The sequence below is a fragment of the Actinia tenebrosa genome, unplaced genomic scaffold, assembly GCF_029948245.1.
Source record: "Actinia tenebrosa isolate PJP-AT-01 unplaced genomic scaffold, QUT_ActTen_1.0 PGA_scaffold0__85_contigs__length_37466705, whole genome shotgun sequence".
Classification (NCBI taxonomy): Eukaryota; Metazoa; Cnidaria; class Anthozoa; order Actiniaria; family Actiniidae; genus Actinia; species Actinia tenebrosa.
The window spans coordinates 12,552,127-12,577,854 of record NW_028292569.1 but is presented as its reverse complement, the minus strand read 5'-3'; the positions used below and the strand labels follow the sequence as shown (position 1 = coordinate 12,577,854).

General features: G+C 39.4%; 4 protein-coding genes across 4 annotated transcripts in view; 3 read left to right on the top strand and 1 right to left on the bottom strand.

The window, feature by feature from the left end:
- The window catches only part of LOC116286823 (4'-phosphopantetheine phosphatase), a 43,371-nt gene extending 35,767 nt beyond the window's left edge, over positions 1-7,604 (top strand). Inside the window, exons 21-23 of the mRNA XM_089031367.1 lie at positions 6,415-6,483; positions 6,559-6,627; positions 6,815-7,604. Coding sequence (XP_088887493.1) covers positions 6,415-6,483; positions 6,559-6,627; positions 6,815-6,959 — 283 coding nt within the window. The 3' untranslated portion in view covers positions 6,960-7,604. The remainder of the gene's footprint in view (positions 1-6,414; positions 6,484-6,558; positions 6,628-6,814) is intronic.
- Positions 7,605-9,075: 1,471 nt separating this feature from the next.
- On the bottom strand, positions 9,076-12,091 carry LOC116289888 (transmembrane protein 192). The gene is made up of 6 exons (XM_031696828.1): positions 11,951-12,091; positions 11,278-11,445; positions 10,882-11,116; positions 9,961-10,098; positions 9,739-9,835; positions 9,076-9,468 (listed from the first exon to the last, which is right to left on the bottom strand). Exons 1-6 carry the CDS (start codon positions 11,981-11,983, stop codon positions 9,312-9,314), a joined length of 828 nt encoding a protein of 275 aa, XP_031552688.1. The 5' UTR covers positions 11,984-12,091; the 3' UTR covers positions 9,076-9,311.
- A 231-nt stretch (positions 12,092-12,322) lies between these two features.
- Positions 12,323-15,838, top strand: LOC116289891 (protoporphyrinogen oxidase). Its single transcript, XM_031696830.1, has 5 exons — positions 12,323-12,570; positions 13,090-13,341; positions 13,566-13,716; positions 14,284-14,768; positions 15,356-15,838. Exons 1-5 carry the CDS (start codon positions 12,334-12,336, stop codon positions 15,680-15,682), a joined length of 1,452 nt encoding a protein of 483 aa, XP_031552690.1. The 5' UTR covers positions 12,323-12,333; the 3' UTR covers positions 15,683-15,838.
- Positions 15,839-16,737: 899 nt separating this feature from the next.
- On the top strand, positions 16,738-25,115 carry LOC116289887 (high affinity cGMP-specific 3',5'-cyclic phosphodiesterase 9A). The gene is made up of 19 exons (XM_031696827.1): positions 16,738-16,930; positions 17,027-17,097; positions 18,646-18,723; positions 19,087-19,130; positions 19,210-19,264; positions 19,589-19,659; positions 20,226-20,304; positions 20,877-20,961; positions 21,148-21,222; positions 21,597-21,683; positions 21,979-22,050; positions 22,499-22,614; positions 22,731-22,830; positions 22,939-22,995; positions 23,292-23,405; positions 23,540-23,644; positions 23,776-23,904; positions 24,132-24,377; positions 24,701-25,115. The coding sequence occupies exons 2-19, from the start codon at positions 17,069-17,071 to the stop codon at positions 24,755-24,757; spliced, it is 1,599 nt and encodes a 532-aa protein (XP_031552687.1). The 5' UTR covers positions 16,738-16,930; positions 17,027-17,068; the 3' UTR covers positions 24,758-25,115.
- The last annotated feature ends 613 nt before the right edge of the window (positions 25,116-25,728 follow it).

Below are 25,728 nucleotides of genomic sequence, written 5' to 3'. Positions count from 1 at the left end.
TATAGCAGCAGGTAGCCTTTACTTACAATGGCGGGCTACGAAGCCAAAAGTAAAGTGGGAGGCCGTGCATGTGCCGCCAACATATCACGCGCCTGTGGAGGTTAGAAAAAGTAAGATCCCCGAAATGGAATAACCTTCTCACTTTGTAATATAATGTCGACCGCGTTGTTGAAAACTGTTGAAGAGGCAGCTATCATTACTTCCATCGTTGCGGGTATTGGTTGGGTAGGTAAGAAAGTGCTCAAAGAAGACTTTACTGAAGACCCAAGCAAGAGCTTCGCTAACTTTGCTAAGATGACCGCTGCCGTAGGCGGGGCTATCATGGTAAAGGATTACCTACGGAAGGAAAAGTACCTACCTAATGTATAATGGTTAGCTTAGTCGCAGGTGGAGTCATTGCAGCTTTAGCATTTACAGGGGCTAATTATGGTGGTCAATATTTAGATAGATTAGTTAGAGGCGACAAAAGCGGTGCCGCCGAAAGAAAGAGACACGACTTAGCGCTGGAGAAATATCAAAGGGACGTTGCAGCTTGGAATGAAAAAAGACAAGCTTACAGGGATTGGTTGGATAAGAACTACCAAGACAAAATGCGGGCAGACAAGAACTTCGAAAACACAGACTACGCCTTCAAACTTTATGCGCAGGCGCATCCCGACTTTAGAATGAGAAAGCCTCAGTTCAAGAATTACTACCAGCCTTCTAAGAAACAAAAAGACAACGAATTGGTCTTTGTAGGAGTCGCAGGGCTGGCCGGAGGCGCGGCTTTGGCGTATCTAATATAATGATCGTCTTTTTGGAAAGCGACAAGAATAACTTTACTACTTATTTGAATCCTCCCATCCGCGCGGAAAGGGTTCGGTTGGTTAGTTGCTCTTTGTACAATTCTTGGTATAATTTAATTAATGGCTTTGTCATCGGAACTTCCGGCACCAAACCAAAAATACCAGATTCCCATTACACCCCCATAACACTGGCTAAGGAGCTAGCGAAGCATGGATACACTCTTACCACAGGATTACCCCATGAAATGACATTCAAGAAAAATAATGGGAGCGCCAATCTAAAGGACAGTTCATTGGTAGAACTCCTGGGCCTTACTAGTACCACGATAAATAGCGGCAATACATATGATGTGAAATGGAAAGTCGCATCCTCTTACGAAGTCTATTGCGACTTGGTTCATAGTTACAACAATGGAGAAAAGTCTTCTCTTATGTCCAAGTTTCTGCCCCAAGGTAATCCATTTGACCCAGTAGAATACACTCCCATTTCTTTGAGCTATGACTTGTCTAATTTGGTAGAAAGCATAAACATCACCATTAAAGTGGACGGAAAGACGGTGGATTTTAACGGACGTAAGATCAATCTTGTTTTGGAATTCATATAATGGGCCGCGTAGAGGACAAACTTAAAAGGATTTACTATGGGCCGGAAGGCTATTGGAGAGGAGCGTCAGCTATCAAGAAACTCGCGACCGCGGCTAGGGTATCAGACGAAACGGCTAAGAACTGGTTGAAAAAACAAACCCTCTGGCAGGTTTATCTTCCCGTGCCTAAGTACATTCCCAGGCCCAGCTTCACCGTAAATACCCCCAATGAAGTTCATCAGGCGGACTTGCTTTTCTTGCCGCACGACAAGGTGAGAAAGAAGACCTATAGGTACGCTTTGACCGTAGTCGATATCGCAAGCAGATACAAAGACGCCGAACCCATAACCAGCAAGGATTCTGGGGAAGTCGCAGAAGCCCTAGGTAGGATTTATAAGCGCGTCTTGAAATGGCCTAAGCTGCTGCAAGTGGATGCGGGGACGGAGTTCATGGGCGTCGTTACTAAGACCCTGAAAGACCACGACACCAAGATTAGAAGAGCTAAAGCAGAGTACCACAGGGGTCAAAGCATTGTCGAAAGATTCAACAAGACCTTGGCCGAGCGCCTCTTTGGGTACCAGTATTGGAAAGAGCTGGAAGATCCCTCCAAACGCAACAGGGAATGGACTCAGAGGCTCCCCCAGGTCATCGTGGCTTTGAACAACGAGGCGGTCAGGGCTACGGGAATGAAACCCAAGGATGCCATAAAAAAGAAACACGTGGAACACAAGTCCTTCGTCAGAAGTTCGAGGGCGGTCTTCCCCCATGAAAAGAAATTAGGTAATGTCACGGTTCGATATCTCTATGAGCCGGGTGAATTAGAAGGAGGATCCAAAAGAGCTACGGATCCTAATTGGTCTTTGGAAACTTACCAGATCCGAAGTGCGATAGCTAAGAAGGGTCAGCCCATCTTGTATTATCTTCATGATGGTCCCACGCGTGGGTTCGTCAAAGAAGAACTGCTTATCGTGTGATGTCCGAATGCTATCGTATGCACTCCGTCATCACACATCCATCGCTTACCGTCAAATGCAGACAGTGACACCTTCTCCTGCGTGACGTTATGTATCTGATGACCATAGCTGCGCAGGCTGTTCATCTTATGCCGCTGTTCCTTGCGTGTTCGTAATACGTTGAGGTAGGACTCGTGCGTAATGTCCTTCTTAACCACGTACTTTTTTACGCCTTTAGCTTTCTTTTCTACGCCGTCTAACTTTAGCACGCTGTACATCTTTGGTTTCAGACCCACGTACTCTACTATGGGTTTTCCTAACATTTCGTCTTTCATCTTCCCAATTACCTTCTTATTCTTCGCAGAGTAAAGGAAGTGCTCCTTCGGGTAACCGCTGGTGTCGTACTCGTCTATGTCGGGGAGGCAGTCTTTGTAAACGTCTTCCGTTTGCACTTCTAGAATTAGGGAGTCGGTGTCTGTGTACAGGAGGCGACAGCGGTCTCCGTACTTTGGCTTAAGCTTATCGTAGTAGAACTCGTACATAAGCAGCTTCGATAGATCCAGCACCGTAAAGCCTGTGTAAACGGGCTTGTTTAGTAAGAGGTTTGCCCTTTTCATGTGAATCACGTAGAAGTTCAGCATTTCTACGTATCTAACGAAGCCTGGCTGTGACACGTATGCTTCTGCTTCCTCTTTGGTGCTGACTATTTTTACGCTTACGCGCTTGCGGATGTTCTCCATTGTCTTTCCGAACACGCTGTTGTTCATCAGTTTGAAGAGGTTTTTCTCGAAGTCATTTTTCGCTGCGGTACGCTTTTGCGTGTTAAAGTCAATGTAGGGGCGCATCCAGGGCTCCTGCGTGAATTTTAGGACTCTGTGGATCTTCTCTACGCGCATTCCGTGTCGCACGTAGAACTGCAGGTTGCGGTAATGTACCACATACTTCTTCTTATCCATCAGGTTCATAGTTAGTTTCCTGTACGGTTTGTAACCAGGGCACATTTGCTTTTGCAGCGGACTTAGCTGCTTAAATGGTATTTCTATCGCTTCTGGTGCTAAGGGGAACTCATTGTGTTCGTCGTGCAGGCGCTCTGGGTACTCCAGATCCACTTCTAAAACGTAACCCTTGTCTTCCTCCTTTCCTACCTGCATGTAGAAGTCTATCGGCTTCACTGGATCCCATTCGAAGTCTCTCACAGGTAGGTACTGTGACATTGCCCAACCATAAAGGTTATTCGCATCCAGGTAGTAAATGTATGTGGTTGGTTTCTCTGGGTCGTGCTCTACTAAGGGGTTGTTTGCGCGGGCGTAACGTCGGCTGGGCCCGCATACGCCGCCACGAATACCGTCTTCCATAAACCGATACATGTCGTACTCCGTTAGGAGATCCAACTGCGCATTTGTCTTCTTTAACAAAGCACTCCAGCTGAGCCCAGGAGCCGTGTAGAAATTAGCGGGATCCAATCCGTAATATTCCATAGCCATCTTTCTGAAGCTTTGGAAAACGTCTGCGAGCAGCACTACGTCAGACCTTAGGTAGATGTCGTGGTAGTCGCCCATGTTCTCACAGGAGTACTTTTCCCACACGTCTAACGCATGCTGGTACTCCTCATCCTTTATGCCGGACTCGTTTAGGGTGCTGTAGAAGCGATCTTTGGGTGGTAGGGGTTCTTTGAATCGATCCCAGGAGTCCATGTATTCGTATGGGTAGACTCCTTTCCTTTCCGCGCCGTATTGACTGGAAATGGGAAAGTTGGTGTTATACTTTACGAGGTTTGCCAAGGAGTCCGCCATAAACTGCTGCGAATCTAAGAACTTTAGCTTACCCACAGTTACGGACATGTACCTTTCTTTGTTGTTGGGTATGCATTTGACGTCGGAGCCGTCTGTTCCTTGTAGTAGCAAATGGGAGTCGTAACCCCTTAAATTGTGAAAGAATACGGGTATTTCCATTTCTGGATCTACTTTGAAGTTTATATTGCATTTCCAATGAGCCGCTCCTCTGTATTTACCCGTGATGTGGCAGTGATCCCTAACCTTATCCACATAGAAATCCTCAACAAATGCTTTGTGACAGTGAATGCAGTGCGTGGAGGGCTTTCCCGGCTTCTCACCTTTCTTAGCATACTTCCCGCATTTAAAATGAGCTTCTCCTAGATACTTTCCATCTTCATCCCACGCTTTCTTGGCTCGTCTTCCAAACTGAAGAAGCGTATGTTGGCAAATGTGGCATTTTTTTGCCTTGTTAAAAGCCTCCTGGTTCTCTTTGGTAAATTCCATCTTCTTTGGACGTCTTAATTGTTCTCTAATCTCCCCCTCCTCTTCTCGCAATGCTTCTAGAAACTCATTAGCTGCGTTCTTACCTCGGTAAATCACAGGAGGGTTTGCTTTACCATCTGATCTGACTACTATGTAACCAAAGGAGCAGATCTCGTGTAATCCTACCTTATTCGTGGCGCCACGTTTCTGCTCTTCCTTAGTTATCAACGCTTCGAAGTCTGCATATATCACGTAAGGTACTTGCATCTGCTTTTGATGGTCTGCGTATGAAAGCTCTTTGTTGGTGGGCATCTGGATCCGTTGCGCCACTTCTTCGACTCCGCGGCAGATCTCATCGTGTTTCTTTAGGGCATTTAAGGATGTAAATGACAGCAAGCAGCAGTCACAGAAGTACTTTTTACCTTTGTGCTTAGTATGTCTGTAGAATAGTCTGCTAATGTGTTTAACCCATGAGTAGTGTCCGCCGTGGTAGAATAAATGTACGCGCTCTCCTTTACTTTTTGACAGAACTAACGGTACTATCGTCTGCTCTCTGACTCCGTAAACGTTAATTGCTAGATCGTTTAATTCCTCAAATATGGGAATGTCTATCAACTGCATGGGAAATTCCACACCATCCCACTCTAAATCATCTGTGGGATACTTACTTGTCCTACAGGGATCCTTCTCTGCTGGATACAGTGCAGACCTGATTGCCCACATAAAGCATCGATTGTCTTCATTCTTCACGTTTACAATAGCCTTCTTCCTTTCTACCCACGTTGGTAGCGGTACGTAACTCCCCCCTCGTATGGGTACGTACCTGGCTATACTTATCTCTATTCCTTCAACCTCCTCTACTGTCCAACCCGATCCTTCTTTCGTGTAGTTAGACAGCGACTCCATTATTGCTTCTAAGGCTTCACTGAGTGACCTATCCAGATTCGTGGATTCTAATATCACTAACGACTTTGATCGCAACATTGCTGTCGTCATTACCTCGTCTTTTGACAAACTTACTTCTACCATTATGCTCGCTTTCAGGGCTCCTAATTCTTCTATACCTTTTCGGAGAGTCCTTTTAACCTTCCTTTCTGACTGACGCCAAAACTGTCTAACGTCAATCTCACCGTTGCCGGGTATTGACACCGTGCTGAAGTTGCTTTGGGATTCCATCTATATAATAGGAAATATTTTATACCTAATACCAAGCACTTTTTAGGTCGTCGTAGTCGTACTCACAGTCCTGACAATGCCAAAACAATTTAACCTTAGTCTCAAACTTCTTACCACATCCACAATCATAACTGCTCATACACTTCGTCTTCATTTTCAAATGCTTTTTCAAATCCGCTTCTTTCTTAAAAGTTCTCTTACATTCTTCGCACTCCATATATAGACTAACATATTTGCGCTGTTGCCCCCAACCACACTAGGAGTGGGGATTGTCCGTAGGTGGATTTTTGACACGGGTCTTGCCCGTGTTGAGATTGCGCTGGAACCCCCATTCCCTATACTACTGTCATTGGTGAACTTTTTACATTCATGCATCGTATATATATCGTACATTTTTATAAACACTTATCTTTGATTCCCAACACAGCAGCAGTAAGGGACTTGTCGCGCGGGTATTTCCCGCTGCCGGCGCCTTCCTTAAACCGCCTGTAAAACCCGTAAATCTTTGACATTGACCGCGAGTCCCCCTTACTGCTGCTGTATGTCATCATGGTAACATTAAAGCCTGTAACTGTGGTAACTAAGCACTAAAACCAAAATTGATCTTACAATGAAAATTAGCAGTTTTAATGATTTTGACTTTATTTCTTAATCCAAGGTCAGCGATCGAGGAAAACCGGCTTGTTGCCATGGAATCAGGATCTAGATCTCCCTGCCTCGATCTCAGGTACAGAGTGCAGGATGATATGAATTATTAGCATAACAAATGAACTCCAACCACCACTATTGTTATTGTTTTCAGGCGTATTGATGCTAAATTGGCCAATCAAAGTCAAGATGTAGATTTGGTTGTGTTAGAAGGCATGGGAAGGTAAGCAAGACTATGTGTACACAAACTTTGTTTTCTTAGCCTTTCTGAGGTTGGTTCTATTTTTGGCAGTTGTCAAAAGGATCATTGTTTTCTCCAAACTCCCTTGGAAGAAGTACACTAAGCTAAAAAGTGGTCACTTTTTTCTCTTGTGCCCTCGTTATTGAGTGGTTTTGTTTATCTTTTTTAGGTGCATTCATACGAATTACAACGCTCAATTCACATGTGATTCCCTTAAATTAGCAGTGATTAAGAACCGCTGGCTTGCAAATAGATGTGGAGGTGATATGTACAGCGTGGTTTGTCAGTACAGCAAGGGAACAAAAACAACCTAGACTCCTGGCGAGATTTTTTTAAACAATGAGATGAAATGAGAATGAAATCAATCTATGTCTATTATTCAGTTCGTCTGTCTGACCTGTCTATCTGTCAGTCAGCCAATCAACTTGTGAATCATCGATTCTAGCTACCAGTCACTTACTCAAGGTTTGAGTCACCAATCATCATTCAATCAGTCAGTCACTCCAGACAATAATCAAAATCAATCATTTTGTGAAACTTAATTACTTCCTTGAACGTACTAGTTATACAGTGCTTTCAAGTGGTATACTATGGAATATTCCAGGCATCACTATTTTCTGCATATACACGAGCCTTGAGGTGCATGCATATATAAAGAAAATACAAGTGACAGGTGGGATATTCCATAGTGTGTCACGAGTAAACATGGTATAACGATTTTATTCCACCCCATAGAAAGCAAAGATTCAACTCACAGAGCACAATGAGAAGGAAGAGTGAAATACCAATAATGAATATACGACAGTTTTCCTGCATTCCGATTGGCTAGATTTCCATATTGGCTATATATATGGTCTGAGATAAATTTTGATATTTTTATCCAAAAACAACAGTATTGTATTGAAAACAATAATATTTTTACTACATGTCAATAAAATAAAAAGCTCTTGAAGGTTTTATAGATGGCTTTAAGTATTCAATGTAAACGTTGGTCAGCATAGTTTTGGTGTTGTCGCAGCTCGTGACTCTGAATGATGCACTTGTCATGTCACTATCTGTCAAATTTCAGTCAAAAACAAAACATTTACAGCAATACTATAACACACTGGTTTCTTTTTTCTTCTCTATCTTATTCTCATTCATACTTAAAAGTGCTGTTAAATGTATGAGATGGATACAAGGCATTATTATTAAATGTACAAAACTCTTCTGGGGCAGTAAAATATCCTGTATGAAACATCTTTGTCCTACTCAGGGTTTATACAAAGGTTATTGCACATTTGTTTCCCCATAGTAATCAGTGTATTAAACCCAAATGCCTCCTATGACATCACACTCATTAACATTATTGGAAGCATAAACCTTGATATCTCCAAGGTGCGTCACTCAAATTATATAAAAATATTTTTCCAATCAAATATTCACTTTGGGTAGAATCGATACTGGAAATATTGAATAAGGGGTGAGAGGCACTTTAATTCATGCAAGTCAACAGCTTTAATATCCTCATTACAAATGTTTGCTTTGGTTACAGCATTTTTATTACAATATTTTACTCTTATAATTATACTCTGTAAATCTTAATAATATTCCATCAGTTGTATAGAGTTTGAGTTTACATGGAGTCTAAAGAAAAATCTAACCCCTCTTTGAAATCTGTAAGCCATTACCCTGTAGATATACTAAAGGATAAAGATGTTGAATATCAATGACAATGCATGCTTTGAAATGTGTAAGCCATTACCCTGTAGATATAATAAAGGATAAGATGTTGAATATCACTGACAACGCATGCTTTGAAATCTGTAAGCTATTACCCTGTAGATATACTAAAGTATAAAGATGTTGAATATCACTTACAACGCATGCTTTGAAATGTGTAAGCCATTACCCTGTAGATATACTAAAGTATAAAGATGTTGAATATCACTTACAACGCATGCTTTGAAATGTGTAAGCCATTACCCTGTAGATATACTAAAGGATAAAGATGTTGAATATCACTGACAATGCATGCTTTGAAATCTGTAAGCTATTACCCTGTAGATATACTAAAGGATAAAGATGTTGAATATCACTGACAATGCATGCTTTGAAATCTGTAAGCTATTACCCTGTAGATATACTAAAGGATAAAGATGTTGAATATCACTGACAATGCATGCTTTGTCTTTGCTCACAATAACATTCCTAGAGGAATCATCCCTTGATCATAATAGTAAAGCATGCATGCCTCTGGTGTATAGAGGCTTTGCACCATAACGTGATGGTAGCCATGACAGGAGGCAGGAATAATTCAATCTGGTCTAATCTAATTTACATGAGAAAGAATTCAGTTTTCCATTGGAAAAAGGTTCTATTTCTGTGCCTCACGTCATGGCTGCCACCATACAAGTTGGTGCAAAGCCTGTATAGGAATAGAAAGCCAAGTTAGCTTGTTAAATCTATCATTTATTGACATTAATGGTCAATTACTGAATGGCTTCCAGGCAATATATATCTGGCTAACCAATGCACCTACATGTAGGGGCAACACTGGAGAACCAAGATATAAGGCGCAGCACATCAAATAAACTTTCCTTACATGTGGTCCTTGAGGTGGAGATTGAACTCACAACCCCAATACATACTAAAGACATACTGTATGTCATAGCCATCATCTTTGTTTATGTACGTGTCTCTTGACTTGCAGATAATCTTCCATCTAGTTGCTGTTGCTGCATCAGCTGCATTAGCCGTCGGCCTAAATTGGCATTGTGTTGCTGCAGATAGCGAATCATGTCAGCTTGCTTTTCCAACACCTCATTTACATATTCACCATCCCTAAAAGATGAAAAATAAAATGATCCATTGAGACATTGCTGGCATAATATTATGATCATTAATTATCATGATAAATCATTATAAGCATCACCATCAACCATCATCATTGTCATCATCCTTCATCATCAACATTCATCATGATGATAACCACATCAGCAGTCATAGCATCATGCATTGTTAACTTGCAGCAACAGAATTGATCAATCAGCATTATCACCAACGCCATCATTAGTGGTAACACCATGAAATCCATTTTCATCATTATCATACCTGAATCCTGCTTCTACTGTTGTGCTGAAGCCATCTATAACATCTTTATCCTCGGCATCTGGTTGAGGTTTTGCCTTGTTGAACTTTATCACTTTGACTATGAAAAAAATAAATATTGCCACTGCATATCTGCTATGATCTGGTCCTTATACCATAAAATCTATAAACTATTAGTATCATATAATATATATTGTATTACTATAAGTTTCATATAGTACTTACCTAGATACCAGATAATTCCTGGTAGGCATAACACAACCTCCAATATGAAAACTATTTGCAAAATTATGATTAAATTAAGACCTGTCCAGGAATATTTATGGCCAAGTACAGCTACTATCACAAGTAAAACAGCGTTACCTGCAAACATAAAAATCATAATATGATTACATCAACAAATGGATAATAAATTGATAGTAAATAAATAAAAAATCTATTGTTCTAGGCAGTTGATGAACTGCATCAAGTTTTGTTGCATTGCAGGTAAAATCTCGCAAATCTCGATTTTTTCTGCCTTATGTATACCCATTGACTGAATTTGATTCGCTACCTCTCGCTTTAGGCTCGCTCCACTGTGGCAGTAATAACAAAATGCATGTAAACATTGGCATCTCTGATAATATTATTGCTCTATTTTGTCCAACAACAATTTTTTGAGACCACATGGTATTTCTTGAGTAATATTTTATATGCATCAAATTAAGATTATCTTAATGATTTTGATATGTTAGTGTCATTGGTAAAGAAAGAAATTATGCTAAAGGACATGATGTGGTCTAAAAGAGGAAAATATACTAATTATAATATAGCTTAGATATTACACATGCTCTTGTTGCTTGAGAACTGTGCTATATTGGTGAACAGAGCATGGTTACAACATTTGTAAAGAACTGTAAGAAAACGACATAGAAAAAACTCAAAAAGTGTGAGAAACTATCCTACTGTATGGTTGGTTTGTGCCTCCTTTCGCACTTCTTTCATGCCTATGTCACTTTCTACATGCTCTAGATTCCTGAACTGAGCAAGGAAAAGGCTGTTTCATTTTTGTTAAACATTAACCTCTATCAAGAGAGACTCGGCAAATTCCCTGTATCATAATGTAAAATAAAGATTCATTTTATTTCATTTTTTTGAGAAGCTTACCAAGGCTAAAGACATTATAAGGCAGCCGTCTGATGTTCTTGGTATCTCTGAACATCTGTAGATAACCAAAGCCTTGTGATACATGATGAGCATGTTGTAAATATCTGTCAGCCACAAACACAATCAGCCACAACAAAACGTGAAGAATGAGGAAAAATCCAAATGGTGGGAATTCATCTCCCAACCAATGCATAGTCCCTCTCTTGAGTAGAAAGGTTGCAATGGCATAACCAATCTGTTAATCAAAGTTTGACGATATCATTATACAATCTCATCTCAAGTATAATTTTCCCATGATTTCATTTATTTTGTCACTCCCTTGAGTATTATTCCTTTGTATACCAAAATGAGAAAACACTACAAAATATGATATATTGGAAATAGGAAAATACTTACAAATAGAATGATTAACAACACAGCTACCCATGCTGTTTGTAGACGACGGAATTTTGACACAGTTACAAGTTCAGCATGAATAGACGACACCTCGTGGGAAAGATCTTCGTTAATATTAACACTGTTATTAGAAACAGGCATGGATTCTTGACGATCAAAGAAATATCCCTGAAATGGAAAAGGTTTGAGTAATAAAGAAACTTGCATATTTAATTAAAGGGGTAGTGGGGTGTATTATGGAGAGTATATGAAACTACACATTGAAGGGGATAAACAGCCATCATTAACATTAAGGGCAAAAGTTTTATGAAATAATAAGCTCAAATGATAATTATTATTCAGTAATTTGTGGGTATTTTGGACATATGCCACAAATGATCATAAGACTATTTAGTAATACTCTTATTTGATATTAATAATATTCAATTTGGTTTGTAAACCATTAATATTATATACTAACTATTGATGTTTTCTCTTTTAAAGTAACAGCACCTAATTAGATACTTCAAAATTCTTCTTATAGAGCTTAAAAATCAAACTATGTTTCATAAAAAGAATTATTCACAATGACAGAGATATCGAAAGTAATCAAAGCTTGCAAAAAATAAAAATAAAATCACAAAAATATGACTTTTTCTTGACAAATATTGAACGTAATTTGGCTCCTACTTACTCCTTGTCCTTGCTCGATACTAAGGCTAACCATGGTGTGGTTTATTCTTGAAGAAAAGAGTAAAGAAAGGGAAGGAAAATATCAAAGACGAAGTCCATAACTGACACAGAGAACAGTCACGAGATTTACTCATTCTACTCAGATATGCTAATTATTCCCTACATGGGATCCCTGTGGTATCACCTTCATTTCATTTATAACTTAATGAAATATCAATAAAAATCTAGGAAAGAGAAGAAAAAAGGATCCTATAGCTTCGTTTTGCTATGATTTTGCTTTAATAAATTTAAAATTAAAAATGGATATCTTTTTCTTTAATGTTTAAAAAACACAGGGATCCCAATAAAAGATTCTGTCACAGACGGAACAGGGACAGGAACAACATGGCGGCAAAAGTAACTTCTCGAGTTACGGTCCTCGGAGGCGGGATTTCAGGTCTTTCCGCTGCTTATTATCTAGCCAAAAACCACAAGGATCCAAGTAAGATAACTTTAGTTGAGTCAAGCCCTCGGTTTGGTGGATGGCTGCATAGCGTAAGGGCTGAGAGTGGAGCTATCTTTGAGCAAGGACCTCGGAGTTTGAGACCTGTTGGTCCTGCAGGTTGGGAGTCTTTGAACCTGGTCAGTACGTACGATTCTTTAAATTAACTTTCCATTACCTATAATATTGCTACACTACATTGAAGTGCACATCTTAGTTAGCACAGTTTAGTTAGTTTAAATAGTTTTTGGCGCTATTTGGGTTCATTTACTTCATTACGTAACACGTCTAATTTGATGAAACATGAGAAGGGTGAGCAACGCAGACAACGCTTCATAAAACTTGAACTTATGTTCTAGATGGATAATAACATTTCTTCCTACTTACCAGGATTGTTTTTCCTATTTCATTGTGACCTCAATGACCAAAACGAGGGGAGGGGAGGGGCGAGGTAGCTTTAGACATGTTAAGTTCCATTCTGTTGTTGCGTTGTTCCTTCCCCAAAAGTTTTTTGTTTTTCGTTTCCTGTACAGTTTTACAGCTCCAGGACATCTAGTTCCATTCTTCACTCCCTTATGCATACATACACACACATTATGTCTTAAAGCAACAGAACATTCATTTTTAGTGTCATAACTCTCTAAATTGTTCATTTACAGGCCTCAGAGCTTGGATTAGAAAATATGATCATCCCAGTATCAACAAGTCATGCCGGTGCTCGTAACAGATTTATTTATTCCAAAGGACAAGTTCACAAACTGCCAAGCAGTATTGCATCTATAGTCAAGAGACAGTCACTATTCTCTGGATCACTTTTGCCTATTTTATTAAGAGAGCCCTTTGTGAAGAGACGGACTGATGAAAGTGATGAGTCGGTCTATGATTTCTTTAAGAGGAGATTCAGTAAAGAGGTATGTTACCCACATTACCCCTACTCCTCCATCCTTCCCCTCTCCCCCCCCCCCTTCCCCCCCCCCCCCCCCCACTAAATTACCATCACCATCATCATCACTATCATCATCACTATCATGCATCATTGTTATCATTTTTACCATCATGATTATCATCATCAGTATGATCATCATTATCATCACTATTATTGTTCTTTTATTGAGTCATTTCTACATGTTTACAGGTTGCAGAGTATTTGGGGGATCCCATTTGTCGTGGTATCTTTGCTGGTGATGCTCGACTTTTAAGCCTAAGGTCAGTCTTTCCACCAGTTTATGAAATGGAGAAATCACGTGGTTCAGTTGTCAAAGCTGCCATCTTACCAGGAAAATCTTGTAAGTATGATACAATGGTAGAAGGGGTGAAGAAAGTCATCACCATGACTGGTGTACGATGCTAATGCATTTACCACTCCTGGGTAGATGGCAAAATGTCTAACAGGTTTTGCAACCCAATTGGTAAGGCAGCTGATAGATCGATTTAGAATTTAGAAGTTGATTTTTGTGGGGGGAGGAAAAACCTAAGAACCAGGAGAAAAACCCTCAAAGCACAGGAGAGAACCAACAAACAACTCTACTCAGATACTTCACCAAGACCAGCAGGACTCAAACCCAGGTTGCATTGGTTAGAGGTGTGGCACTAGCAGCATACGCCACCCTTGCTTCCCTAATGCTAATGCACTCTGATGTTTCAATAGGCAGAGTTTTTACATCAATGTAACAATGTCAAAACATCAAAGTGAAGTGCCGATACATAATATTGGTTAGTGGTAAAGAGCACAATTCAAAATTGCCAAAAAAAATTTAAAAACTTGTGAAAGTGTCATGAAACAGTTCATAGCATAGTAAGGTTGACGTGTCTCATTTTCTGGTTAAAATGTTTGCTTTTGATTACCACCACAGCAAGCCCAGCTCCTGACAACCACCCTCTTGTCCAGAAATCTATCCAAGAGAAGTGGAGTATATGGTCATTGCAAGGTGGTTTACAAACATTTGCAGATAAACTACATGAATCTTTGGTCCATATGGGAGTTAATGTTCTGTCTGAGACTCCATGTCGTGCCATAGAATTCAAAAATAATGGATCAGTATGTTTAAGCACGGATACTAAGGATATAGTATCTGATCATCTTGTCAGTACGTTATCTACTGGTGTGTTATCATCAGTCTTGACCGACTCTCTCCAGCCTCTTAAGAACATTTTAAATGAGATCAAATCTGTATCAGTCGGCCTAGTAAACCTTGAATACAAGAGTAACTTGATTCAAGATGAAGGATTTGGCATACTGCTGCCATCATCCGAGCCAGTCAATATCCTGGGAATTATATATGATTCTTGTGTCTTTCCTCAACATGACAGAAATGATGGGAATCATACCAGACTAACAGTAAGTATCTATATATGGTTAATAGAGCGAAACACAGTCCCAATGCCGTACGACCATAGCATACAGTGCAGAGAGATATTAATAATAATGATAATAATAATAATTTTTTTTAAATATAATAATTTTCTTTAAATAAACCTTAATAGTCTATGCATGTCTTAATAGAAATAGAAATAATAATAATGATAGTAATAATAATAATAGTAATAATAATAATAATAATTTCATCCTTAGTGAATCATTACATAAACACCTCATACAATACAATGGATTTATAATAATTTGTCTTATCAACCATAGATTTAATAAATATGTTCCGAGCTTTCTTTGTCAATTGTAATGTTTTTCATTTCCCTGAGGATGGCCCAGTAGGCCGAAACCTTGGAACATATTTACTAAATCTATGGGTGATAAGACAAATTATTATGAATGTAACAACAACCAACAAGGAACTATTTGATTTAATACAATGGATGTTATGTACAACTAAGCCTATCCATTGTTGCTTGGACATCCTTTATATTCCTTGAGATTTTTATATATAGAAACGCACATCTTACAAGATACATTTTGTCTTCCTTCTCCAGATCATGATGGGTGGACACTGGTTTGACAAGCACTGTGGAAACCCAGACACAGTTACCCCTCAAAGCCTTACAGACAATGCCGTAAAGGCAGTCAATAAAATCTTGCGTATCACACAAGAACCAGTCTACCACTTATCATCAGTACAAAAGAATTGTATATCTCAATACCACATAGGACATACTGATAGGGTACAGAGAATATTTGATTATGTCCAGCAGAATAATCTGCCCTTAACCTTGCTAGGGGCTTCATATAAGGGGGTGTCTGTTAATGATTGTATATTTAATGCTAAGAAAGGTGTAGAAGAAATGCTGGAAAAACTCTAAGCACAATCAAAGTCAGTCCAACGATAATAAATTAAAACGTAATAGAAAGTGGAATTAGATTTTGAAAGAGATTAGATTTACTGTAAGTAGTTGTCCAGCTGTAATGACCCCTCTAGCAATGTTATTATTATCAATAAATCATGAAAATAAGACAAATTTCCTGTGTCAGTCTTCTTTCTTGATCATGGAGATTAATTTCTTTCTTCTTTATAAACAATTTTTTTCCCTGGTCTTCCTGAACCACGGGTAACCCAATTCGTTCTTGCATAACAAAAGGTACATAACAAGGTACACTATCGAGTAATCGTTGGTTAACGGTACACCAATATGGCGGTGAGTTCACATCTAACCAAGAATAGAAGCTTGGCAAACATATTGGTGTACATTACATTATATAGCTTACATAATACGTGCGCTCTGATTGGTTGAGAACTGTGCTTTATTAGTGAATGGAGCACGGTTGGTGAGGCCATCCGCACCCGCGCATCAGACTTTGCAAAGCATTGTACGAAAAGTCAGTCATGTTTAATAGTGGACATTAGAGAAGCTAAAACGATAAATCGTTTAACTTTGTACCGCTAAGGTACGAATAATTTGTTGAGTTATGGTATTAAAGATATTCATTTACTAACATTACGAAACAAACTTTTATGGATTTTGCGTTGTGTTATTATAACGGTAAGAGTAATTATTGCCGTGAGTCAATATTCTACCCCACCCCTCCCCCTTACCGCCCTCACTCAGTTCCTACGATTCATTCATTCATTCTAGCGCTTAATCGTATTTTCTTTCGGTATTTTCCAAACTAGTTCATCCAATCCACTCGTTTTTTGTCAAAACCATTCACGTCCGATAGAGTACAATATTTTCCCTTTTTTATCCTTACTAATTTTCTTATTCCTCCCTTTTTAACATTATAGTCCAGTCGTCCTTTTTGATCTTCTCCTATTTTCGCCGTCGGCTTCTCAAAACGTCAAAACTGAAAATCTATCATCCGTTGCCCAGCAACGTCCGAGGTGGGTTTTTTAAGCCTATTCGCCAGGGAAATACTTAAATCATCTCGGAAATTCTCATAGCCAGTGGGTCAATATTTTTCTCTGTTTTTAGCTGAATACTCGATGAGCTGTCGGTTGCTCGATAAACGAAACAAACCCTTATGTTTTCGAAAATGGGCAACGGCAATGGCAGTCTATACTAGAGGGGAAACCGAAAAATATTTATATTGAACTTGATGGTCGCCCGCTAAAGGTTAGTTACTCTAAAAACTACCGTCTTTCTCACTCAAGGTTCGCTGAACCAGAAGCTGAAAATAACTCATTTTCTAATGTTCATTCCTCTGTTCAGCTGGTGTTTTCAGCAGAGTGTAGTTCACAGGATATCAAAGATATGTTGGCCTCTGTTGCAGGAGTAAATAGGTAAGTTAAAGAAAATATTTTACGAACGAAAGTTCGTCGATGAAAAAGTGTTTTGGCCTTGCGCGAGATAAAACCCAATCCTAGCGGATTAAAAAACTAAATTTCAAAGCTATTTGGAACATATTTTCCCCTACATGCATTCAGTCTGTTTCTTTAATGATTATTCTTACGATCAGTTCGCGCCTCGATGAACACCGGCCGATTTTACCATTATAACGTACGCGTTATTTATGTCAAAGCCTTCTCGCTAGCTCCGAACTCTAATTATTCTCAGACTAGTTTTTACTGATCTCTTTTTTTTCTTTTTTCTTTTCTTTCTTGCTTTGATTACGCGACAAGGGTTTTTGCCGTTGATCCCACGCAGTCAAACTACAGGGGGAACAAAACAAGATTCTTGATAAATCTAAACTTTTTTTTCTTTTCAATAAAACAAAACAATAAACAAACAACCATTACTCAAGAAATTACTAAGGATTTTTCTCGTGTTTCCCCCCACTTTATTACATATTACATAACACATTAGTTCATTCAAACATGGCTGGCGATATGTGTGGTGTACTTGAATACCAGCCGTTCAGTTTCCTTGTTTTTCATTGATGGACATTAAGACAATCTAGGAGGTATCTATCTACCATGATAGATATTATCCGCCAAACACGCCTCTCTGCTCTCTGAGTTCTGCGATAAACGATATCAGACTTATTACACTCGGAGAGTCGAGACGTCAAATCTCTGACTTAAAAATATCGGTCAACCTTTAAGTTAGAAAATATCTTAATCCATCTCATCGCCCACAGCAATTTGGACATACTTTTTCATGTTTTCCTGTTGTTGAGGCAAAACTCTTTATTGTTTTCCGGAAAATCCCCGAGAATTGTGGGAGGTCGTTTTCGAGTGTAAAATCGAAACCGTTTTTCTAATTCTTGGTAATTTTTTCAATAACTAAATCTGTAAAATCCCTTCTTACAAATTATCGGCCCCAAGGCCCACTATCTCACCTCCATTAACTGAGGAGGCGCAAAACCTCGTTGCGTTTGACCCAAAAAGCACCTTTTAGATAACAGATCATTTCGTGGGAGGGTGAAACGTACCCTAGCGAGGCTCTCAAATGGTTTCCGCTTTCAATCAATCAAAAAGCACGAGGGAAAACACAGGCTATCCAATAGCAGGTCTTGGATTGGGAAGCCATTTGAGAGTTCGTACAAGCAGGCCAATGGTTGAAGGCGGTTATTACGTCATCCTGGTTGCTAAGGTGTTCTGTCAATGTATTCTTCCGTTGTTATGCATAGAGTGAAGTACCGACAGAGGGATTACAATCCTTCCGAATCACACGCAAAAAATCGTATAAAAAATTGCTTTCACGACAAAATTGGCTTTTGATGGATGTCAATCAAATAGAAATATCTTGATTGACGACTACCAAAACCTACTTCGTCGCGACGATGATTCCGCATGTTCTTTAAAGTTAGAGAGACTAAAGTAATAGATTACCCACAAGTCTATGCGGGACGTATTCAGTACCAGTCTTCTTTATTTTTATTTGTTTAGGTGGGCTAATCTAACAGTGAAGAGACAGGATGGAAGTTATGTGGTCATAGAACCAAACATGCCTTTGAACACACCAAGGTACTACTAACCAAAGGCAAACCGAGCACTGAACGAACGACAACCGAGATATTAGCGAATGTTGAGCGAGTACTAACCGAGTACCAGAGGTTAACCAATATTAACCAATCAAATAAAGCCGAATGCCAACCGAGCCCTGAATTAAGTATCAAAAAGTGTTAAACAGTTACAACTGACCAAGTGTTGAAGAAAAACCGAGTGTTAGCCGAGTGTTTAACGAGCATTAATCGAGCGTTAGCCAAATGCTGAATGACTGTTAACTGAATGCCGAAGGGTGACAAACCGAGTACTGAACGAGATCTGAGACCTAGCCGACTGTTAACTGAGTACTAACCGAGTCCTAAACGATTTTTTTATTTTCAGAAACCCCTACATCGTTTCTGTTTCATCGATTAGCAGTAAATATGGTACGTAGTCTAAATGACGGTCATGTTCACTAATACATTTATACAAATAATATATCATAGAATATTTTTCATTCCACAGGAGATGAAAGTGTGTTAAAAGGTGTAATCACTCGTATTGCTGACACCATTATAAGGTACAGAGCAACATCCCCATACCCTCACCCCCTTCGTAGCAAGCAGGGTTTCAACTTCGCCTTCATTCAGGCACACTAGATATTACTTCATTTAAGATCCTGTAGTCGTCGCATTGCTGTCGTACTTTGGTCGGTTTGTCGTCATGCTTTGGTCGGGCCTACCCACAGAGATTTCCTTAGATAGGGAACATAATGCATTGTGGTCTCTCTTGGGTACAAACACACTTATGGAACTCTGAAGAAGCCTATGCAGGCTCTTAATATCTTCCCACGCGCAGAATTAATGGCGATTGAAATTGAAAGACTATATATCTTCATTTTCAGCCATATCACAGCAGAACAGATAAAACAGTCATTTGAAGAAAGAGCTAATTTGATAGAAGGAAGAATTAAAGGTTAGAATCCTTTTTTTTTTTTTTTTTTTTTTGTAATGCTGAGAGGAGAAATTATGGAATGATCATAATCTTACTACCCGGCACTACATGGTACCGCTGGTGGGAGCTGTAAATCAGAATGTGAAAAGCTCACGGCACGAGCTGTAAATCAGGAGAGCAGTTTTCGTATGACTGTGAAAAGCTCACGGCATTAGCACGGTCGTGACACGGCAAGCATACTCCAGACCAATAACATTGCTCGAGAATTTACTCTCTATCCAATCAAATACGCTGACACGGTCACGCAAAAGTCACGGGACTGTCAGACCATTCACCTGCATTGCGCGAGGAAAAAATCAGCCAATTAAAATCCTAGAAAACATCACGGTTACGGCACGGGACTGTTCGTTTCACAGTCATGCAAAAACTCTCTACTAAATGACACTTCAATGCCAACACGTACCGTGTATGTACGTGTTGGCATTGAAGTGTCACCAAAATAAATTAGGGTTATTATAGATTTGCTGTGGTGTATATATCGTGGTGTATTATATAAGTTTAATAGATTGCAAATGATGGTTTTGTAGCCGAGTCAAACAAGTTAATAGAACTACAACAGCTTCACCAAGAAGTGACTGAGATACGAGAACAAATAGGACAAGATAGGTAAGACACCTTTGGTTCCTTTACCTTATTAGCATAACAATACATATCTCACAATTCGTTGTCTTCTTCAAATAACAATGGCATGTATGTCTATATGTAACCCGTTCACCCAACCCCTGGTATAATGGCGATGCACGTCCATATAACTATTTATAAAATATTTGAGATTCAACGCGCGTGCTGATTGGCTGGTTACCGTGTTTATATCAGAGGACAGAGACACACGTTCTAAGCTTGTTTCTCTTGTGCTCTTCAGCTCCCAGGACAGAGACACACGTTCTAAGCTTGTTTCTCTTGTGCTCTACAGCTCCCAGCGTGTTTATATCACAGTACAGAGACGTGCGCACGCGTATATTCACGTTTCCATATTTTATTTCATATTCATTACATCTCTCTCATCTACTATTTCCATTATTTATTTCCCATTTGATTATTCCTATTGAACTGAGAATTCATTCATTTACCATTCGTCGAATCATCACAATCAGTTTCCCATTGCTTTCCATTGGCTTCCCATTCTACTTTTTCTCTCATCTCCTCTCTTTTAATTTTCCTTCCCATTTCATTTTCAGGATCACATGGAAGGCCATTCAAGATAACAAAAACAAGCCCAAGTCTCACATTAAAGTAGCTCGTCCTGCCGCTAGTTACCCAAAGGTTTGTCGACACATTCTTTTTATTACCACAGGAATCCCGCATGAGATTCTAATGCTATCCTTTGGGCTCCCTGTGGTGATACTTCTGAAAATTAAGCGATTTAGTCAAAAAAGAACAAAGAGTGAAAGTAAATAGATGGTATACTGAAGGGATTGTTTTAATGATGTTGCGACTTTTTTCCTTAAGCATGAATGGGATTCCCAGACTTTGCAATTCCTCAAGAAACCGAGTTTCAATATTTGGCACTGGGAACCAAATGAGGTGAGTTCTTATGTCTGTTGTTATGCAAACCTCTTCTTTTCCATTCTCCTTTCTTTTGTATCATTACTTTATCTATTTTCCTTTCCCTTCCCTTCCCTTCCCTTTTTTATTTTCTTCCTGTTTTCTCTCTCTCTTTTTTGCCTTCACTTTCTTTCTTCTTCTTTTCCATTATAAATTCTTACTTATCATTCATTTACTTCTTTTTCTTTGTCCTTTATCTTTTTCCCTTCCTTCCCCCTTTCCCGTCTCTTCATTTTCCTCCGTTTCTTTCTTTCTTTCCTTATTTCCACTCTTTCACCCTTCCATGATCATATCTCTCTTTTTCCATTCTTCCCATGTCTCATTTCTCTATTTCCAATTCTTCTTTCTTCCAGATGCTGTCGCTGCTCGAACACATGTATCACGACCTGGATCTTGTTCATGAATTCAAAATCAACGTCAACATTCTCAGGAGATTCCTTGTAAATAACAAATAGAATTCATTCATCTTGGTGCAATGCTTACCCATCTTAGACCACGTGTCATTCTCTTGAGAATAAGATTATTTGTTTGAGTTGTATCCATATACATGTGTCTTCTCATGCACAACCATTAAACAAAGATATGATATCTAGGGAATGACATGTGATCAGAAATGAAAAAAAAAAATTGCACCACGACGATTCAGGTATATTCTTGATTACTCAATGGCAGGTTTCCATTTAGTGTTGTTTATGTTTTCCTTTAATGATTCTTAAATGTTTTTTCTTTCACTAGATGTGCATCCAGGCTAACTATCGTAACAATCCATTCCACAACTTCCGTCATTGTTTCTGCGTTACTCAAATGGTAAGTCTTGTCTTTGTCATATTAATATTACTACTCGATAAATTCTGGGCGCATACGTCAATTAATTAAAAGCCGATTGCCTATTTTCATTACCACGCGTTGACAGGTGAATGGGCAATAAATTATTTGTCGCGACCATTGTCTCGATCAGGGCGTAGCAATAATAACAGTAGTAAAAGAGGTTACTGGGTGAATGACTTTCCTCACATAACGTGTATGTGTTATTGGGGGAGGGGAAGGGAGGGATGCTTGTTAAGGTGAATGGGGATGCATGCATGTCTTTGGGGGGAGGGGAGGGGAAGGGAGGGATGTTTGTTAAGATAAGTGGGGATACATGCATGTGTTTGGGGGAGGGGAGGGGAGGGGAAGGAAGGATGATTTGTTGAGGTGAGTGGGAAGTGGCACCATTATGTCAATATGTATATTCATTCTATTTTCTCTATTTCAGATGTATGGCATCATTCACCTATGTAACTTGAAAGAACTACTATCAAGCCTCGATATTCTCGTCCTACTGACCACGTGTGTATGTCATGATCTTGATCACCCTGGATACAACAACACGTGAGTATGACGTCATGGGGACTAATCATATCCTCATTATATTCAGACGTGTATTTTCCCGATCGGCATCCACCACAGATTTCATCGATTATTTTTCTTTTCTTTTTTTTTTTTAGTTACCAAATCAACGCCAAAACAGATTTATCCGTTCGTTATAACGATACGTCTCCGCTTGAGAACCATCACGCAGCCACAGCCTTTGATATCTTATCTCAGGTAAGCTGGCGACGGTCTTCCTTTCACGCAATGCATGACTGGGTACTTTTGAAGGCTTGGTTACTTCGGGAAAAATGAACTTAAGTAGAAAATTTCTTTTCTTTTCAGCCAGAATACAATATATTTGGTAACCTGAGTCAAGAACTGTTCACAAAAATACGACAAGTAAGAATGCCCGTCTATCCTTCCGTTCATCTGTCTGTCTGTCCGTCTGTCTGACTGTCATTCTGTCTGTCTGTCTGTCCGTCTGTCAGACTGTCATTCTGTCTGTCTGTCCGTCTGTCTGACTGTCATTCTGTCTGTCTGTCTGTCCGTCTGTCTGTCTGTCATTCTGTCTGTCCGTTTGTCTGTCTGTCATTCTGTCTGACTGGCTGTCTGCCATTCATTCTGTCTGTCTGTCGCATGTTGTTAGACTGATAGGTCAATAATAATCTCTTACGGATTTTTTCTAACATTCAAAGGAGATGATTATGTTGATTCTGGCCACAGACATGGCTCGCCACAGCGAGATCGTAGAGAATTTTAAGAGCAAGCTGTCATCGTTTGACTTCAGAAACGAGGATTATCTTAATTCGGTGAGCAATCAAGACAGCAGTCGTAATCTATATTCTGCTTCATGATTTATCAAGCCGTCGCTTTTCGTTGGTTCGTTCGTACTTTTACAAGTGATTGCAAACCATTTCAATCAGGCTATTTTTTCTCGTTGCAGATGAAGATGATTCTAGTCAAGTGTTGCGACATTTCAAATGAAGTTCGTCCCATGGAAGTGTCTGACCCGTGGGTTGACTGTCTACTTGAAGAATACTTCATGCAGGTCAGGACAAAGACGAGGACTAGAGGCTCATGGATTTATGGGGGGAGGGGAGGGGCTCGTTTTAGTACCGACTTAGGGCCGACCTACTAACTGGACCCCTATGAATAATTCATTAATATGTTAATCGACAGAGTGATCGTGAAAAGGCTGAAGGACTTCCTGTAGCGCCCTTCATGGACCGTGACAAGGTTACCAAGGCAACGGCTCAGATCGGGTTTATCAAGTTTGTCTTGATTCCTTTGTTCGAGTCGCTCAGTAAGGTAAGGAAGTCCCTGAGTGATTCAAGCCGGCATCACAAAATTTCATTGACTTAGAATATAATTTTTCGCAAAATAGTGAAATTTAAGTGTGGCGAAAATTTCATTTAACGAGATAGTTTCACGGCAAAATGATGGAAATTAGTCTAAACACCAAGTTAGTAAAGAGGGGGGTCTCTACTAACTATGGTTTAAATATTCACCATCACCTACTCTCTCTCTCTCTCCAGCTTTTTCCACAGATCGATGGTGTGATGGTAAAACCACTTCGAGAAGCTTACGAACATTACGAGAATAAAAGAGTCGAAGAAGAGAATCTACGAAGAGCAAGAAACGAACGAATCAGATCAAGCGAAGGGCCGAACTCTGTCCGAACATCATCTCAAGGTGGAACCACTGATTCTCCTGTTTGTCCTGCAACACAGCCTGCAGACAAACAAGAAGACAGGAATAAGGACAACGAAGATGAAAAACAGGTATGGACCAGCGGTTTGGTACACACTACTCGTCGCGCATGCGCAGTAAGAATGACATAGCTCTGGGGTCGAGGGTTGGGTGGTTTTGGCGCGGAATTTTTCCCTCAAATCCAAGGAACTTCATCAATGTAGGCCACTGAGAGAACAATTCATTAACAAAACCAACATTAGACAAAAAAAAATCGTTCCCCCTAACCACTCATAGTCCCTTGCACGCTACGTTCAAACTTGGAATGGAATTTGTAAGACTCTTCGGAAGCTTATCAAACATTGCTTAGATATTTCTCACATGTTTTCTCTTTTGTTTTTATCTTGTTCTTCAGGATAGCGAAAAAAGTGAAAAGTCAATAAAAAAATCTGTAGTGGAGGAAGAAAAATGAATACCCACTTCAAGCGGCGGAACAGCTTTTGAACAAACATCACATCTGTCAGTGTTTACTTGAATGATTCTCTTACAAGAAAATCAAGAAAGGTTTGAAAAATTCAAGCCACTTTGACGCACAGAATTGCGATCAAAATTCTTTCTATTCTTCTCGCCGCGTGACGTAATGTCCACCATATTGGATTTAAATAAACGTCAACCGTATACGACATGTCACATATATTTTTTGTTCCCTTCGACTGTAACTAAGAATAAATGCATAAGATATAAAGTTCTATGTAAAATATCTACGCAAATTTCTTATAAAGAACACAATGATTTATAAATTCATAATCTATAGCAAATGAATAAAGTTAATGTCCAAAAAGTTATAAATTAAAGAAATGTTTTGTCATTCTTATCTTCTGAGAAAAAAGGAATCTGGTTTCTGGTCTGTTTTGTGTTGCGAGTGACGTACATATACCTCCATACAGAGGGTAGGAAATCAGACGCGTTTTTCATCCTACAATCATTGCTACGGGCATAGAAATACTGGGAAACATGCCTTTTGTGGAATTCTCCTCTCCATATAAAATTTCAGGCTTCATTAAAATTCCCAATCCCGGAAATGAAATTTTGGGAAAGCACCTAAGATAGAAAGTTTTAGCATTTAAAGGCCTGAGGGGCCGCATGAGGATTGGTCACTTGTTAGTCTTGCGGAGACTCGGAACCTATAACCTGCATGAGAAAGTTGCGTTACCATGAAACTAAAGGGGAGTAAAAGCTTTCATTAGGCAAACTGTTCCCAGGCAGCATTTCAACCCAAGTAAGCCAAGCTGGAGTTTTCAGATTAAGATTGTTGTTATTGCTGAATGTAAGCAAAAAGGAATAGCAGTCACTCTTTCTAAAAATAACGTGTTAAGGTTTAAACCTAATGAACAATTTAAAATAACAAAAAAGGAAAAATTTTCTGGATGCGGTGAGATTCGA